Consider the following 14,432-nt stretch of genomic DNA (forward strand, 5'->3'; position numbering starts at 1 on the left):
AGAGAAAAAAAAGACAGAAATTGGGTCAGTGATCTACATACCAACGTACACTGTTAACATCAAATTACTCACCTCGTGGCTTTCTTATTTCTGCTTGTGTTTATCTCTTTATCTCTTTAGAAAAAATGCAGTTTTCAGTCATCCCTCTTGCCTAATCTCATTCTCTTTCCATGCAGCCTTTGTCAAATTAATCCCTATCCCCATACGCCCGCCCGTCCGTCTATCAGTAAATACATGCACGCATGCATGTAAATATCAATGCACTGTGGCAATAGCACATGAATAACACACCCAGTCATGTTTGTTGTGAGTTAGCTTCATAAATGATGCCACAAGCTGACCTTATGACCTTAATCTCATCCCTGACTGCTTTAAGAGCGGTTTGCTGTTTTAAAATGACCCTCAAATTGAGAATAAAATGCATAAACATGTCGGCTCCTGTTTATATGCAGTACCTTCACACACTGTCCTCTTCCCATCACTCCTTTCATTTCATTGCCCTTCATTTAGCAGTCCACTGGATTATGATAATAACATGGGAGGGATTTTCAAAGCAAGATATTTAAAGATAAGACCTCTCAGTTTTTTCTTTGTAAAGTTAGGGTAAAGCTATAAGCACATCGGTATTCACATTTTCAGCTCGTCTATCATATGTTTGCAAACGGTCCATTTTCAAAATATTAATTGCTTATTTTCATCTATCAAAAGCGCAAAGTTTTGACTGTACTTAAGCAGAAAATCCTTACCTTTGGTTCGAAAAGATGAAAAACAAATAAATTATCAAAGTGTGTGTAGTCGGAGATTAATTTTCTGGCGCTTAATCGTGTAATCTTTTCAGCTTGCATTTGAGTCACCTCAACGAACGAGCGATATTTATATCTGTCGTTGCCAGAGACGCTCGTTTGTTTTGTTGGCAGGACTCGCTGGGACTTTGCTGTGTGCACTTTTGCACACATGTAATGTAAAGGCATCTGTGGCTGAGCTTATAATGGTGGTAGGCTTTCTGTTTTATTGCTGGGTGGGTGACTGAGAGAGGGATGCAGATCAAGCAAGAGGGCAGAGGGCTCTGCACGTTCATTGGCTGCTCAAATCGGGCGGATGCGGGAGAGGAGGGGGAGGAAAAGGAGGAGGAGGAGGGGGTTGAGGGAGCTCATAACGCTGGTGATGAGAGGCTTTGTAGCAAAGTCATGTTTCATGTCAGAGCTGTAGGAGAACACGTCTGGTAATGTGCATCTGGGACATAAAAGATGGAGGAAGTTATATTCCTCTCTATTCCTCTGTTGTCGCAGAGGGCGACAACAGAGGAACCTCTGCTGCTTTCCACTTTCAATTTCCTCATTGTCACCCATCATCTCGGGCTTATATACATAATCCTGCTGTTCATCCTACAGCTGTCTCAGTCCATCCGTCTCCATGTTCACTTCTTCCCCAGCTTGGTCTCTCTCTGTGTTGTCCTCACATTATTTTAGTCCCTCTTCCTTTTTCTCACTTCACACCTGTTTGAAAGCAAGGTGCGCTCTCAGAGACAAGTGAGAACACAGGAAGCCTTTTATCTGTTTATTCTCCACTTTTTTTTTCACTTTGTGCCTTCTTATCTTCCCCTCCCACACTGCTGCACCAGCGCCAAGCATGCATAAATGCATCTGTGCGCTCTTTCAGCACGTCAAGTTTAAGACATGCTACGCATTCTTGACAAGGTTATATAAACGAGGTCAGGGGTTTGCTCCCACTGATGCCCTTGCTCTCATTCTCCAACTCCGAGGGTACTGTAAGGCTCCAAAAACATATGAAACTGCTGGGTCATGTTTTTTTTTGTTTTTTTTTAGTGTGCCATTTGCACTCAACAATACAAGAGGTTGTCTGTCTGAGAATACGCACATACTCTACATTTAGCTTTCAGACAAAGGGAACACATTTTGAACGATGCAACCTTTAGCCGACACTCCTTTAAGAGGCACTCACATGCCCACACACACTCGCAGTGTAAAAATGGCAGCAGACCAACCTGGAGGCTGTGGACTCAAAATCCTCATAAGTACGAGCACTCGAGGCTCAGGCTGGCAGCAGCACGAAGTCATGTGTCAGTCACCTTGACCTCAGCGGTCAGTTGACATTAACAACTGGCAGATTTCACAGATTTTTCCGTCATATAACACAGCCTGCAGGTTCAAATGGTATTTGTTTGTGTGTGTGTGTTTGCGTGCTTGTGTGTGTGCATGTTAGTGTGTGTATGTGTGTGCATGTGTGTGTGTGTGTGTGTATGAGAGAGAAAGAGCGAGAGAAATAATCAATTTATGCTTGAATGTGACTTGATTTGACAGTTCCAATGGGTTATGAATTCCAGCACATGATTCCTGGATACATATGAGGACAGTAGGCCTTTTTATTTAAAAAGGCCAATAAAATGTTTTAATAGGGAAATATTAGCCTAGGAATGCAGTGGTCCTGTTATGGTAATGTGCTGAAGTCTTGAGAGAAACCCTTGTTTCTTTATTTTTTGCTTGGAGAATGAGAAATACCTGCAGAGATTTATTGAAATGTTTCCAAACATGCATGGAAATTTGTTATAAGAGGGAACAAGAGAGCTTCTAACAAGTAAGCATTGAAAGTTAATATTTGGTATGACCACCTTTATCCTTTAACACAGCCTAAACTCTCTTAGGAAAGTTTTCTTGTAATTTCTTTAAGTAGTCTTCAGGAATAGTTCTCCGGGCTTCTTGAAGGACATTCAAAGCTCTTCTTTGGATGTTGGCTGCCTTTTTGTTCTGTGCTCTGTCAAGATAAACTCAGTGTTTCAATAATGTTAAGGTCAATGGGGCGGCCAATCCACGACTGATAGTGTTACATCGTGTATTTTTCTATCCTGGTATGCTTTAACTGCACAGTGTTAGTTTGTTTGGGATCATTGTCATTGCCAATGAAACACTTACTAGGTCATTTTGCATGGTGTATCATATTCTGATGCTATTTATTTTGTGTTCATAATTCCATTAATTTTGACCATGACAGAGCCTCCACCTCATTTTACAGATGGCTGCAGACACTCATTGTTGTACCTGTCTCTTGATCTATGTTGATCATTTGAACCAAAAAACACAAATTTTGATTCATCACTCCATAAGACCTGTTAGCACTGATCTTAATTTCAGTTCTTTGCAATTTGGCCTTAACACCCAGCCCTTTACTGAGACCATTTTTGTTCTATTCTTCAATTTGTTTCTATTTTATAAAAAACAAAAACAAAAAACCCCCAGGGGTCAGATTCATCTCTCAGATCCTGTGTCAGGTCTTCATTACGTATTTTTTTTGAGGACTTTCAGCTACTGTTTATCTGCTGTAGATAGTTTTTTTTAGACCTGTCACTTCTTATTTTGTCATCTATTTTTCCAGTTTCCTCAAACGTTTTAAGGACACATCGCACACCATGCAGCTCTACTTTATTTAATCCAGCAAATTGCGCTTTCTTTGCCATTTTTTAAAGATTCGCCTAAAGAAACAGGAAAAGAATTATGCTTTTGTGATAGGCCAGAATTAGCAAATTGCCTAAAGATACATTTTAAAATAGATTCTTATGTGTAGACACAACACTGGTTAATCCCTTGACTTTGGTGCCTTTTTGTACTTGATTCATAGGTCGTTGTTAAGTGGCTTAATAAACAAAAAAACCTTCCTCTGAAAATGGCTTGGTATGTACAAGGACTGGGCTGAAAAAAGACAACCAATGTGCAAAGAAAAACCTTGAAAAGCCTTGAAAGAGAACTATTGCTCAAGATACAGAAATTACAGGAAAATCTGTCTCGTTTTTAAGAAAATATAAAGAAATTAGGAGTGGCTCAAGGCTTATATAAGGCACAGTACTATAGAAGGATTGTTTAGTACTTAATAAATATCCTTACACAGTTCTGCCACAACTTTAGAATCACAATCCTAATACTGTGTTGGCCTCCCTCGTGCTGCTGAAATAGCTCTGACCCATCGAGGCGTGGGCTCCACGAGACTTCTGAAGGTGTCGTGTGGTATCAGGCACCAGACGTTAGCAGCAGATCCTTGAAGTTCTGTAGGATGAAAGTGAATCTGTCACACTGATACAGGCTACACAGCACCTTGAACTCTTTTACATATTTCTCAAATACTTCATTTAGAATTTTTTTTCAGAGCAGCAGGGTGCATTATTCTGCTGAAAGAGACCACCGTCGTCAGACAAAAACTGTTGCCATGAAGGGATTACAGAGATTATTGTTAGGTAGGTCAAGAACGATCTTCCATGCTCGAGTTGCGATATTAACTCAGACAAGTTAGACAAGTTAAAAAACTTTAAAGGAGTGTTTTAACACTTGGGGAAAACATTTTCTACTCTTACTTGCTGGAAGGGTTGACAGCAGTCTCTCTGCTGCTCTTTGTACGATAAATACAAATCATATAAGCAGTCGGTTAGGCCAGGTTAGCATAAATACTGCAAAAGGAGAAAAAAACAATCTAATTCTGTCCAAAGTGAGACAAATCTGCTCTACAGCAGCCCTACAGCTCACAAATCAACACACTCGAACTCCTAATTATGGTGTGTATAAATATTTATCATTAATTGCTTTTACCACATGAGACTGTGGCTAAACGGTCTCCTCCTGTTTACAGTCTTTATGCTGAAGTAAACTAACAGATCTGTAAGTAATATCCTCATATTGCTTATTGTCCAGGAGGAGATGAGGTAAATAAGTCAACCTCCACCTTCAAAACGCTCTCTATGACCTTTCGTGTGTGTCTCTGTATGTGTGTATGTGACTGTCGGTTTGCTGGCCACTTCCTCTATAAACAAAAGTAAATGATAGTGCCGGGTTAAGCCAACAACAAACAAGAGACCGCTGCCTTTCAGATGAACTTTTGAACCGACGGGAACCACAAGCCAAGCTGAAATTGATGCTTAACCCCAAACCAGTTACTGCAGTTTGATTTTGTTCTGGACAAAATGAGCGAAACAATAAAAAGGGATTAAGTAAGAGGCTTTTTTTGTTTGTTTGTTTTTGATATTCGTGACTTCTGAGCTGCACATAATACAGATCACAGAAGACCTTACATAAAACAAAACCTGGGCTGAATTGTCTGAATAATGCCAGATGTGCATACTTCCTCTTAATTTAAACTACGTCGCACATGATGTACACGTGCACTTTCAGTGAACCTGTGAATATTAGCTGCACTTTGCAATCAGAGTTGACAAAGCAATCTCAACCGAAGGTCCACTTGCTGAGGTCTTCCCAAGTTTTCGCTTTGAATGTCATGCAGATTACTTTCCATTATCTACTTCCACAGTGCACTGACAACTGAGCTTTGAGGAAGACGGTGTGATATCACTGAAAGGTCCAGAAGAGGCTAGTTTGAGGAGCGCAAAAGATATTTGGTCAGCTGAACTGATTTTAGCACTTTTATTAATGTATTTCAGCGGCAAATCCAAGTGCTGGCTATTCTGAACTGGCTTGAATGTTATCAGTGTGTTATTTTCTGACCATATAAAAAAAAAAATAGTGGCATGTGCATCTGAGCCCAAATCTAAGCTTGTTTCTTTAACAGCAGCTGCAGCATTTCATAGTTTAAACCTGCAAACTCATAGCAGTGAACACCGCTAATGGAGCAGTGATCACTTTATTTATATAACCGCAAGCTGTTAATAAAACACAACCCCTCTTCTGTCTTCATGTCTCCTTACAGCCTGTCCCGTGGGCTACTTTAAGTCCATTTCAGGCTCTATTCCCTGCACTGTGTGCCCATCCAACAGCCGAACCAGCCATGAGGGATCGAGTGTGTGTGAATGTCGCAGCGGCTTTTACCGGGCCGCCAGCGATGCCAACTCTTCTGCCTGCACAAGTGAGCTTTGTCTGTTTGTTTGTTTACGCCTGGCTCCTCTGCGAGGCGTTCAAGGGGCCTCATTGGAGTCATTTGTCATTTGCTCAGACTGTGAGAACCGAGATACACAGTCAGTGGAACTAAATCCTTTTGCTTTTAAAGACTGTTTTAATCTTTAAATTGCACCAACAGAAAAACCTGTTAAGCATGAAACTTTCCTACGCTCGTTCATATGAAATTGCCTCACCATCAAACTATTTTATAAAGTTCTTTCCGTTACTTTTCATTGCATAAATGTCTTTGCCAGCCTGCAGGTTCTTTCATATCTTAAACATTTTTACCAGATGCTTCCATCTTAGAGTCCACCGCTTGCATTATGTATGTCAAACTCCTCCCATTCTCCCCATCTCTGCTTTCTCCTCAGCTCCTCCGTCTGCTCCAGTCTCTCTGACCTGGGAGTATGAGAGCGGCGATGGTGGGGTTTCCTTGAGGTGGCGCCCTCCGGTGGACATGGGAGGCCGAAGTGAGGTGTGGTACGGGGTGGTGTGTCGCATCTGTCCGTCACCGACCTTCACCAACTCGGCTTTGTGCTCTTGGTGTGGGGAGGGCGTCACCTTCAGCCCCTCCCAGACCAACCTGAAACAAACCAAGGTCACCCTCAACAACCTGCTGACCAGAGTCACGTATCTCATACAGGTGCTGTGGAAAAACGGAAGATTCTTTCTTGTCCTATCTCACTCAAAGTTTGAAGCACTTCCTGGACCCACAGATGAGATGAATCCACTGTGCTCTATTATTTTATTATAAGTGCCGCATCAGTAAATACACACCAACATTTATTATTTAGTTCGGCATACCTTGACTAAAGCATCGCTTATTCCTTATTCATAATGGACAGATATTTCCCATTTCCTGGCGTTTGTTGAACTGTCATAGTGGACGCTGCACGTGTCTGTCTTTGTTTCTCAAACGTTGAAGCGTGTCATAAATATAAATGGGGAAAAAAAGGCTTTGAAATTCACATCTGTGTGTTCTTGGTATTGACAGGTGCAAGCCATGAATGAAGTGTCAGCTTTGAGTCCTTTTCCAGTTCGATACTCAAGCATCAATTTCACTACGAGCCAGTCAGGTGAGAACAGGACAGAGAGGATGAAAAAGATGAGATGAAAGCGGAAGAGACGCTCTGATGATGATGTTTGCGTAGATACTGTGTGTGTGTGTGTATGTGTGTGTGTGTCAGTTTTCTCTCCCCCTCCTCCTCCCCTCTCTTTCGGTCTCTTTGCTCCATGTTTCCTGCTCCTGCTCTCTGAACGGGAGGTTGCTCGAGGTTACAAAATCCTGTCAGATCCCATTATGGTCACAGTGGAGGAAGAAAGGGACAAATGAGAGATGGGAAGACAAAGAGACCGAGAGAAAGAAAGATGAAAGCAGATGAGTGGGCAAAGGAGAGGAGAATGGGGCATTGTGCACACCAAGTACACCATTATACAATTTTCCATGAAACCGATCAAGACTGGCTAGGAGGTTCAATGAGCCCACATTATCTAAAATCTTCCTGTGAGTGCTCTCAGAGCTTATTGATCAAATGAATGGAATGCCAGAAAGTTCCCTTTAACTGCTCCCAGCTCACTGAGTGAAACTAGATCCTGACTGGTGCACCATAAAAACTCCTGCTTCACTTTTACGCTCGGCTGAATTCCGTCTACATGTTTTGTAACACTGCCCTCATGTGGGCACTGCCACTCGAGCACAGCTCTCCTGTTTTAACGTGCTCAAGAATCATCTCTTGTCACCCACAGTTCCCAGTACCGTTCCTATGATGCACCAGCTGAGCCGGGCCCCGGACTCCATCACTCTGTCGTGGCCTCAGCCAGACAGGCCTAATGGAGACATCCTGGAGTATCAGCTCAGATACTATGACAAGGTATGTTCAGTGAAGTCACACATAACGGCAGAAAGTTTCAACATTAGTTTTTCAGTTTGATAGCAGCTTAAAACATGGTTGTGAGTGGACGTCACAACTTCTCTTATAAACCAAGTTATTTGGTTACGAAATGGTTGTGATGAGACGGATGCAATATCAACTCTATGGACATAAACTGGTTTTGCCATAAACGTATTTTTAACACAAATATCTAATCAGCCAATTGCGTGAAGCTCAGCACATTTAGGTATGTAGACATGGTCAAGATAACCAGCTGAAATTCAAACTGAGCATCAGGTTAGGAAGAAAGGTGATTTCAGTGACTTTGAACGTGGCGTGGTTTTTAGAGTGGTTCAAAACAGAGAAAATATCCAGTTTTCTGGGTGAAAATGTCTCGCTGATCCCAGAAGTCAAAGGAGAATGGTCAAACTCCTTGATGCTGATTGGAAAGTAACATCATCCCAAATACCCACCTGTTACAGCCTTGGTGTGCAGAAGAGCATCTCTGAATGCACAACACATCAAGTCTGTAGCAGAAGACCATCTTGTACTGGATGTGAGCTTTTATGAGCCTCTTGACTTTCCCTGTGACTACAAGCATCTTTCTTCCTACCCAGTGACCGCTATATTGACCTGTGGTGTGTTCTTTATTAGTGAGCTGGCCTGTTTTCACAGCAGTGAGCATGATCTTGCTGTTTTGACTTTAATATGCAGCCTGTCTTACTCTTCCAGTATTACCAGAATTATTTAGATTTCTTTGTTTTAACTGACAAAATTATAATGTACAAAAATTTGCTAGAAACTACAAGAAGAACATTAACTCATGTTCACAATGTCCAGCCTGCGCAGGCAACAAGATGTTTTATAATGGAACCATTTTTTCCACCATAACGCAGTATGGCATTCAAACAACAAAACAACAATCGTTGAAGTGCTCGCTGGGTGTAAATACACACAAAGGCATCCTTTACTGAGCGTACACAAAACAAACTGACCCCAAACAACAGACCCTTAACGTCATTCTTCTCTGTTGGTCAGGGTTCAGATGTGGACAGCGCATTGACTGTGTACAGTGAGACTAACACAGTGACCGTCAAGTCTCTGATTCCCGGCTCCATCTACGCCTTCCAGATCAGAGCTCGGAATGAGCGAGGCTACGGGCCCTACAGCAACACCATCTACTTCACGACGCTGCCTCTAGGTAACGCACACATTCATTCATTTTTATTATAGTTTAAGAAAAAAGTATGTATTCTATTATTGCAAGGTCTGTCCCTTACAATAGAAAGCACACTGAGGAATTGAATTGAATTTAACTGATTTGAAATGATTATAGAAAACTGTCAAAAGATCATATTGGCATAAGCATTAAAATAAATGCACATGCTGTTGTTTGAGGGTCGGTGTGCACGACTGTACTTAGTACAACAACAAGCATTTACAAAGGAAAAAAAGACAAAAGCTGGGGCAGCTTTCAATTACCGTAACTGCAGTTACATTCATCTCAGTGAAGCTGCATTACTATATGTAATACAAAGCTTAACGGGTAATATAAGGCCTTACCATTCACATAAAAAATGGTAAGAGTAAGACCAGAGGAAGATGTCAGGATAGCATGATAAATTCAGGAATAGCAATTAGAGAAACTAGGGAACAAAGAATAATCATCTAGAAATGAGAAGACTGTGTTGCAAACCAGAAGCACAAAATCAGCTATCAGCGACTAGATGTGATATATTTAGAAAAAGTGGACACACCAGGGTAACAAAATTCAGGTGATAATGTTCAAAGACAACGAGACAGGAGGGGAAATAATCGAAGCGCAGGAGAGAAATGACTGCCAAAGTAAAACAGTAAGTTAGAGACGGGAGCTAAAGAGTGAGCAGACACAGGAGGTTGAAGGAACACTTCTAAACTATAAAACAGACTAAATCAAAACAATAACTAAAGGCTCCAAAAATCCTCAAAAATAAATAAAGACATAACAAAACTCTGAACACCTGAAAAAGAAAGAATTCAACCTCAAAAACCCACAATCAGAACTGGGATGGCGACACTAGAAGGACCAAAGTTACACTATATGGATACATGTCCTGGGCCACCTACAGATTTCACCAGCAGGAGCTGCTTGGCCATGGAAACCCACACCGTGAACCAGTTTCTGTGTTGATGTTACGTCAGAGGTTTGAAACTCAGCTGTTATTGAATGAGCAGAAAGGTGCGTCTCAGTGACCTTGTGCTATAACTTAACATGGTCTGCCACTTCCTGCCTGAGCTGCTGTGGTTCCTGAGCGTGTTCACTTTGCAATAATACAACTTACCGTTGATTGTGGAGTAGCTAGGAGGAATAAGTTATTGCAACTTTCGCGTTCTGCTACAGTCCCACGCTCGACTTCAGTGAGGCGTTTAGAATGACCTATGCTTTTACAGATGTTTCTAAAAACAGACTGCATGGCTGCACCTGTGGGAATAGGATTGAAAACACCTGAATTCAAAGATTAAGAGGTTAAACACCTCACTATGAACACAGCAAACGTCTTTCTATAGTTATTTTGTCATTTTACTACTAAGAAAACATCTCTGTCTCAGTGTTAACATCAATATCAAACTTTCAAATAGAACATATATCGCTGTAACTAAAGATAAAGTAGTCTGTGTATCCAATAAAAGCACATTTGAACTTGTTAAATCCACTGCTTTTAGCTGTAGATACAACAGATTTTTGTTACATAACGTCTTTCTCAGGTCAAAAAAGAGCTGAAAGCTGATGACACCCCTGAGACACACGACAGCTGAAGGTGTTTCATTTTCTCTCCCGCAGAGGAGCATTCACAGCAAATCCAGACTCGGCTTCCTCTGCTGGTGGGCTCGGTCATGGGTGGGGCGGCGTTTCTCCTTGTCGTGGCAGCCATTGTGGTCGTGGTGGTATTTCGCAGGTTGGTTGGTGGTATAAATGCAGTGACAGATACGTGCATGTATGTTTTAATCTGGTATTACAGTTTTTGACTGCTTTTACATGGCAGTAAGAGGAGGGAGAGTCCATACAGTGACCGACTCCAGAGGTACATCAGTAACAGAGGTGAGTGATGTTTTCATTGGTATTTTATTGAAAAAAAAGAAAGTGGCTCAATATTTTTATAATTAAATGAATAATACTAAAAAAATATATTCCTATCTGTGTATAAAGTAAATCATCGGCTGCGAATTATAAGAGATCATTTTTATCTTGTATTTGGGATTACATGTCAAAAATAAAGCACTAAAAATTCAGAATCATTTTTTAAAAAGTAGATTTCTTGTTCTCAGGTGGAGTTAAGTATTACGTTGACCCATCCACTTATGAGGACCCCAGTGAGGCGGTCAAAGAATTTGCCCGTGAGATCGACCCCACTCACCTCAAGATCGAGGAGGTGATTGGTGCAGGTATGTTTCATGGTTTCCTTTCTTTTAAATCTTGCTGTAGTTACATGCTGGCTGTCAGCACAGTGAAATTTCCTCCGTGTTTATTCCATTACAGCCCAATTTGGTGAGGTTTCCCGCGGTCGATACCGTCCGCTGGGTCGCAGGGAAGTGCTGGTAGCAGTGAAGACTCTGCGGTGGGGAGCGTCGGACAGAGAGAGGGGGATGTTCCTCAGTGAAGCAGGAGTCCTGGGACAGTTTGACCACCCCAATGTGCTGAAACTAGAGGGTGTTATCACCCGTACCCCTCCAGAGAGGATCGTCACTGAGTTCATGGAGAACGGGCCCCTGGATGCCTTCCTCAGGGTGAGAAAAACAACACACTGTCAGCAATTCCTGCACATGTTACACCACACTGGAGACTTTTTTTTCTCCATCATGTCTCTTAATTTCTTCAGGAGAACGAAGGTCAGTTCAGTGTCCTCCAGCTTGTCGGGATGCTCAGGGGAGTTGGAGCAGGGATGCGTTACCTCTCTGAGAGAAACTTTGTTCACCGAGACCTGGCGGCCAGGAACGTGTTGGTTAACTCCAACCTGGTCTGTAAAGTGTCCGATTTTGGCCTCTCCAGGCTTATGAGGGGCTTGGACCACAACATACCAACTTACACTGCCTCACTGGTAGGTTCCAAGGCACGGAGCACATTTTAGCTTGGTTTCCATCATCACTGAGTCACTGTATATGTTTTTGCTCCGTTTTTGTCTATCAGGGCAGTAAGATTCCTGTGAGGTGGACGGCACCTGAAGCATTTCAGCATCGCAAGTTCAGCTCAGCTAGTGATGTCTGGAGCTTTGGAATACTGATGTGGGAAGTTATGTCCTACGGAGAGCGTCCGTACTGGGACATGAGCAATCAAGAGGTGAGTATGAAGAAAAATGTTTCCTGAATTTTTAAAGAAGCAAATGTGCAAAACCTGTGCTATAGTGCAATTATCTTTAATATGGTGTAACAATATACAGTTAGCTAGAATTACTGCTTTGCTGATGTGTGCTTCCACTAACTTTTCAGGTGGCAATTAACATCTGAGCATTTTAAAAGTCTTCTAATACATAATTTAATAAAGTGTTCAAGAAATTACATATCAACAACAACAATTCAGTATTGGACTGAAGGTGCCCTCTGCTCGTGTTTTAAATAATAGACAGAAGAGTGTATTTAACATTATGATGTCAGAGTAAAGCTGACCTTTGACCTTTTGGATTTTTTTTTCATATTTTGCATATAAGTTCTTAAGATACATCCAAAAACGTGACATCAACGTGATCTTGAACTTCATCATTGATTTCAAACGGATATTTGCACCATAAATATTCCTTCCAGCTGTTCCTGAGCTATAGCATTCATATCATTTATAAGAATGAGATGTTCATGGAGTCAATAAATGGGATCACAGTGATCTAATGAAGTCCTTCTTTAGCCCAAATTAACATTTTGCCAAGCCCATGGATTAGGCATTATTATCTGTCTTTCTCAGCCAATGTGAAGTTTTTAACAAAAAAACCTCCTAAATTTTGCACTCAGTGCCTCATGTAGCAGTCAAGTACCAATAAAATCAAATCACTACCGACACAGAAAATACTGTATCTGCAAAATAAAGATTAATTCGTGCTGTGTAAATCATATTTTAAATGCTTAAGCTGTTAAAACAGCCTTCATTATGTACAATATTTCAGTAATCTAGAGGAATAAACGTATTATTACACAAATGTGGCCCTCCAGTACTTAAATGTACTTCCCTCCCCCTCCTCCTGTTACACAACAGGCATATTTAAATGGTGACAAAATGCCAAACTGATGAAATTTGCATAATTTTCTCTTAGTCATTCTTGAAAGCTCTGAGTGATCTGTGACCTTTCATGGAGGCTAATTACACAAGACTCCATCTGCCCTACTTCTGTCTGATGCCTTCCCCTTTGTGTCTGCAGGTGATGAAGGCAGTAGCAGATCAGTACCGTCTCCCGGCCCCCCACAACTGCCCCCCTGCCCTCCACTCTCTAATGCTTCAGTGTTGGCAGGCCGACCGGGCAGACCGACCAGGTTTCGACTCAGTCCTGTCTTCTCTGGATCGACTCATCAGGCACCCCGCATCCCTCAAAGCTGAGCCAACTCGGTGAGACGCCAGCTCCTGGCAAACGCTCCTGCACAGCATATCCGAGGCAGCAGGTGATGCACAATCTGCTGCAGTTATGGATTCTTGTGCTCTCATTTTTGACATTTACAGAAGCTGCTCCCAGCCGCTGCTCAGCCCCACTCCCACAGACTTATCGTCAGTGGCGACGGTCAGTGATTGGCTGAAAGCGCTGAGGATGGAGAGGTATCAGGATGAGTTTGATCGAGCGCACCTGGACACGTTAGACAGAGTCAGCAAGCTTACGATGGAGTGAGTATGCATGGATGGTTACAAACGTAAAAATACAGAAAAATATATCAAACATTTTTAAAGCTGGCTTCTTGACTTAAGATTTAATTAGATCAATCATTAATTTAATTTTAGCTATGTCATGAGTATTATCAAGCACACTCATCAGGTATCGAGGATCCAAGTGGCTTATACACAACCTGAAACCTCAAGTCAAGTTGTCGCATAGTGGTAAAGAGCCCAGTGGGCCGACGCACTTTTAGACAGATGGGTCAATAGAAGGGCCAGCAATACAAGCACTAGCAGCCTTTTTGTTCATTTTCATTACTGTACTGCCCTATCAAACCTCTTAATGCAACTGGACCCTCCCCTATCTTTGCTGTGCTCTCACACACCTTACCGAACAGAGTTTAGTGTGAAAGAAGAGCTGAAAAAGTGGCGCTAAAAGCTAAGAGAGACAAAGAAAGAGAAGCTAGAAATAGATGCAGGAAATGTCAAATTAACCAACATGTTAGCTGTCAGGGCAATTGCTGCTGCGTCGTCAACAGTAGTAATGTACCAGCAACAAGCAGTAATGAGCCCTCATAGACACAGGAGGAAGCTGTAGCACTAGCTGTGGAGAAGCTGTGCAGGCGGAGGAACAGCAGTCCCAACAACAGAGTGAGGAACAGACAGAGGGAAATGAAATTAGCATAGTAAGAAAACAGATGAAGGGAGAGAGAGAGAGGCTGCTGTAGACTGACTGCAACAAAAGTGCCAAGGCTGATTTTTTTTGTGCATTTCAGTGCACAAAAACATTTCAGTGCAGCCCTGCATACTGGTGCTTGGTCAGGACCTGTAGGTGTCTCATTGCAA

The 14,432-nt window shown here is 42.0% G+C and overlaps 1 protein-coding gene across 1 annotated transcript in view; it reads left to right on the forward strand.

The window, feature by feature from the left end:
• Positions 1–14,432, forward strand: part of ephb6 (eph receptor B6) — a 43,636-nt gene that overhangs the window by 27,320 nt on the left and 1,884 nt on the right. Inside the window, exons 6-18 of the mRNA XM_003450625.4 lie at positions 5,704–5,859; positions 6,263–6,534; positions 6,886–6,967; positions 7,638–7,762; positions 8,801–8,963; positions 10,584–10,698; positions 10,786–10,841; positions 11,069–11,185; positions 11,280–11,527; positions 11,620–11,838; positions 11,928–12,077; positions 13,144–13,328; positions 13,440–13,598. Coding sequence (XP_003450673.2) covers positions 5,704–5,859; positions 6,263–6,534; positions 6,886–6,967; positions 7,638–7,762; positions 8,801–8,963; positions 10,584–10,698; positions 10,786–10,841; positions 11,069–11,185; positions 11,280–11,527; positions 11,620–11,838; positions 11,928–12,077; positions 13,144–13,328; positions 13,440–13,598 — 2,047 coding nt within the window. The remainder of the gene's footprint in view (positions 1–5,703; positions 5,860–6,262; positions 6,535–6,885; positions 6,968–7,637; positions 7,763–8,800; positions 8,964–10,583; positions 10,699–10,785; positions 10,842–11,068; positions 11,186–11,279; positions 11,528–11,619; positions 11,839–11,927; positions 12,078–13,143; positions 13,329–13,439; positions 13,599–14,432) is intronic.

The sequence above is a fragment of the Oreochromis niloticus genome, linkage group LG11 (genome assembly GCF_001858045.2).
Source record: "Oreochromis niloticus isolate F11D_XX linkage group LG11, O_niloticus_UMD_NMBU, whole genome shotgun sequence".
NCBI classification, from domain to species: domain Eukaryota; kingdom Metazoa; phylum Chordata; class Actinopteri; order Cichliformes; family Cichlidae; genus Oreochromis; species Oreochromis niloticus.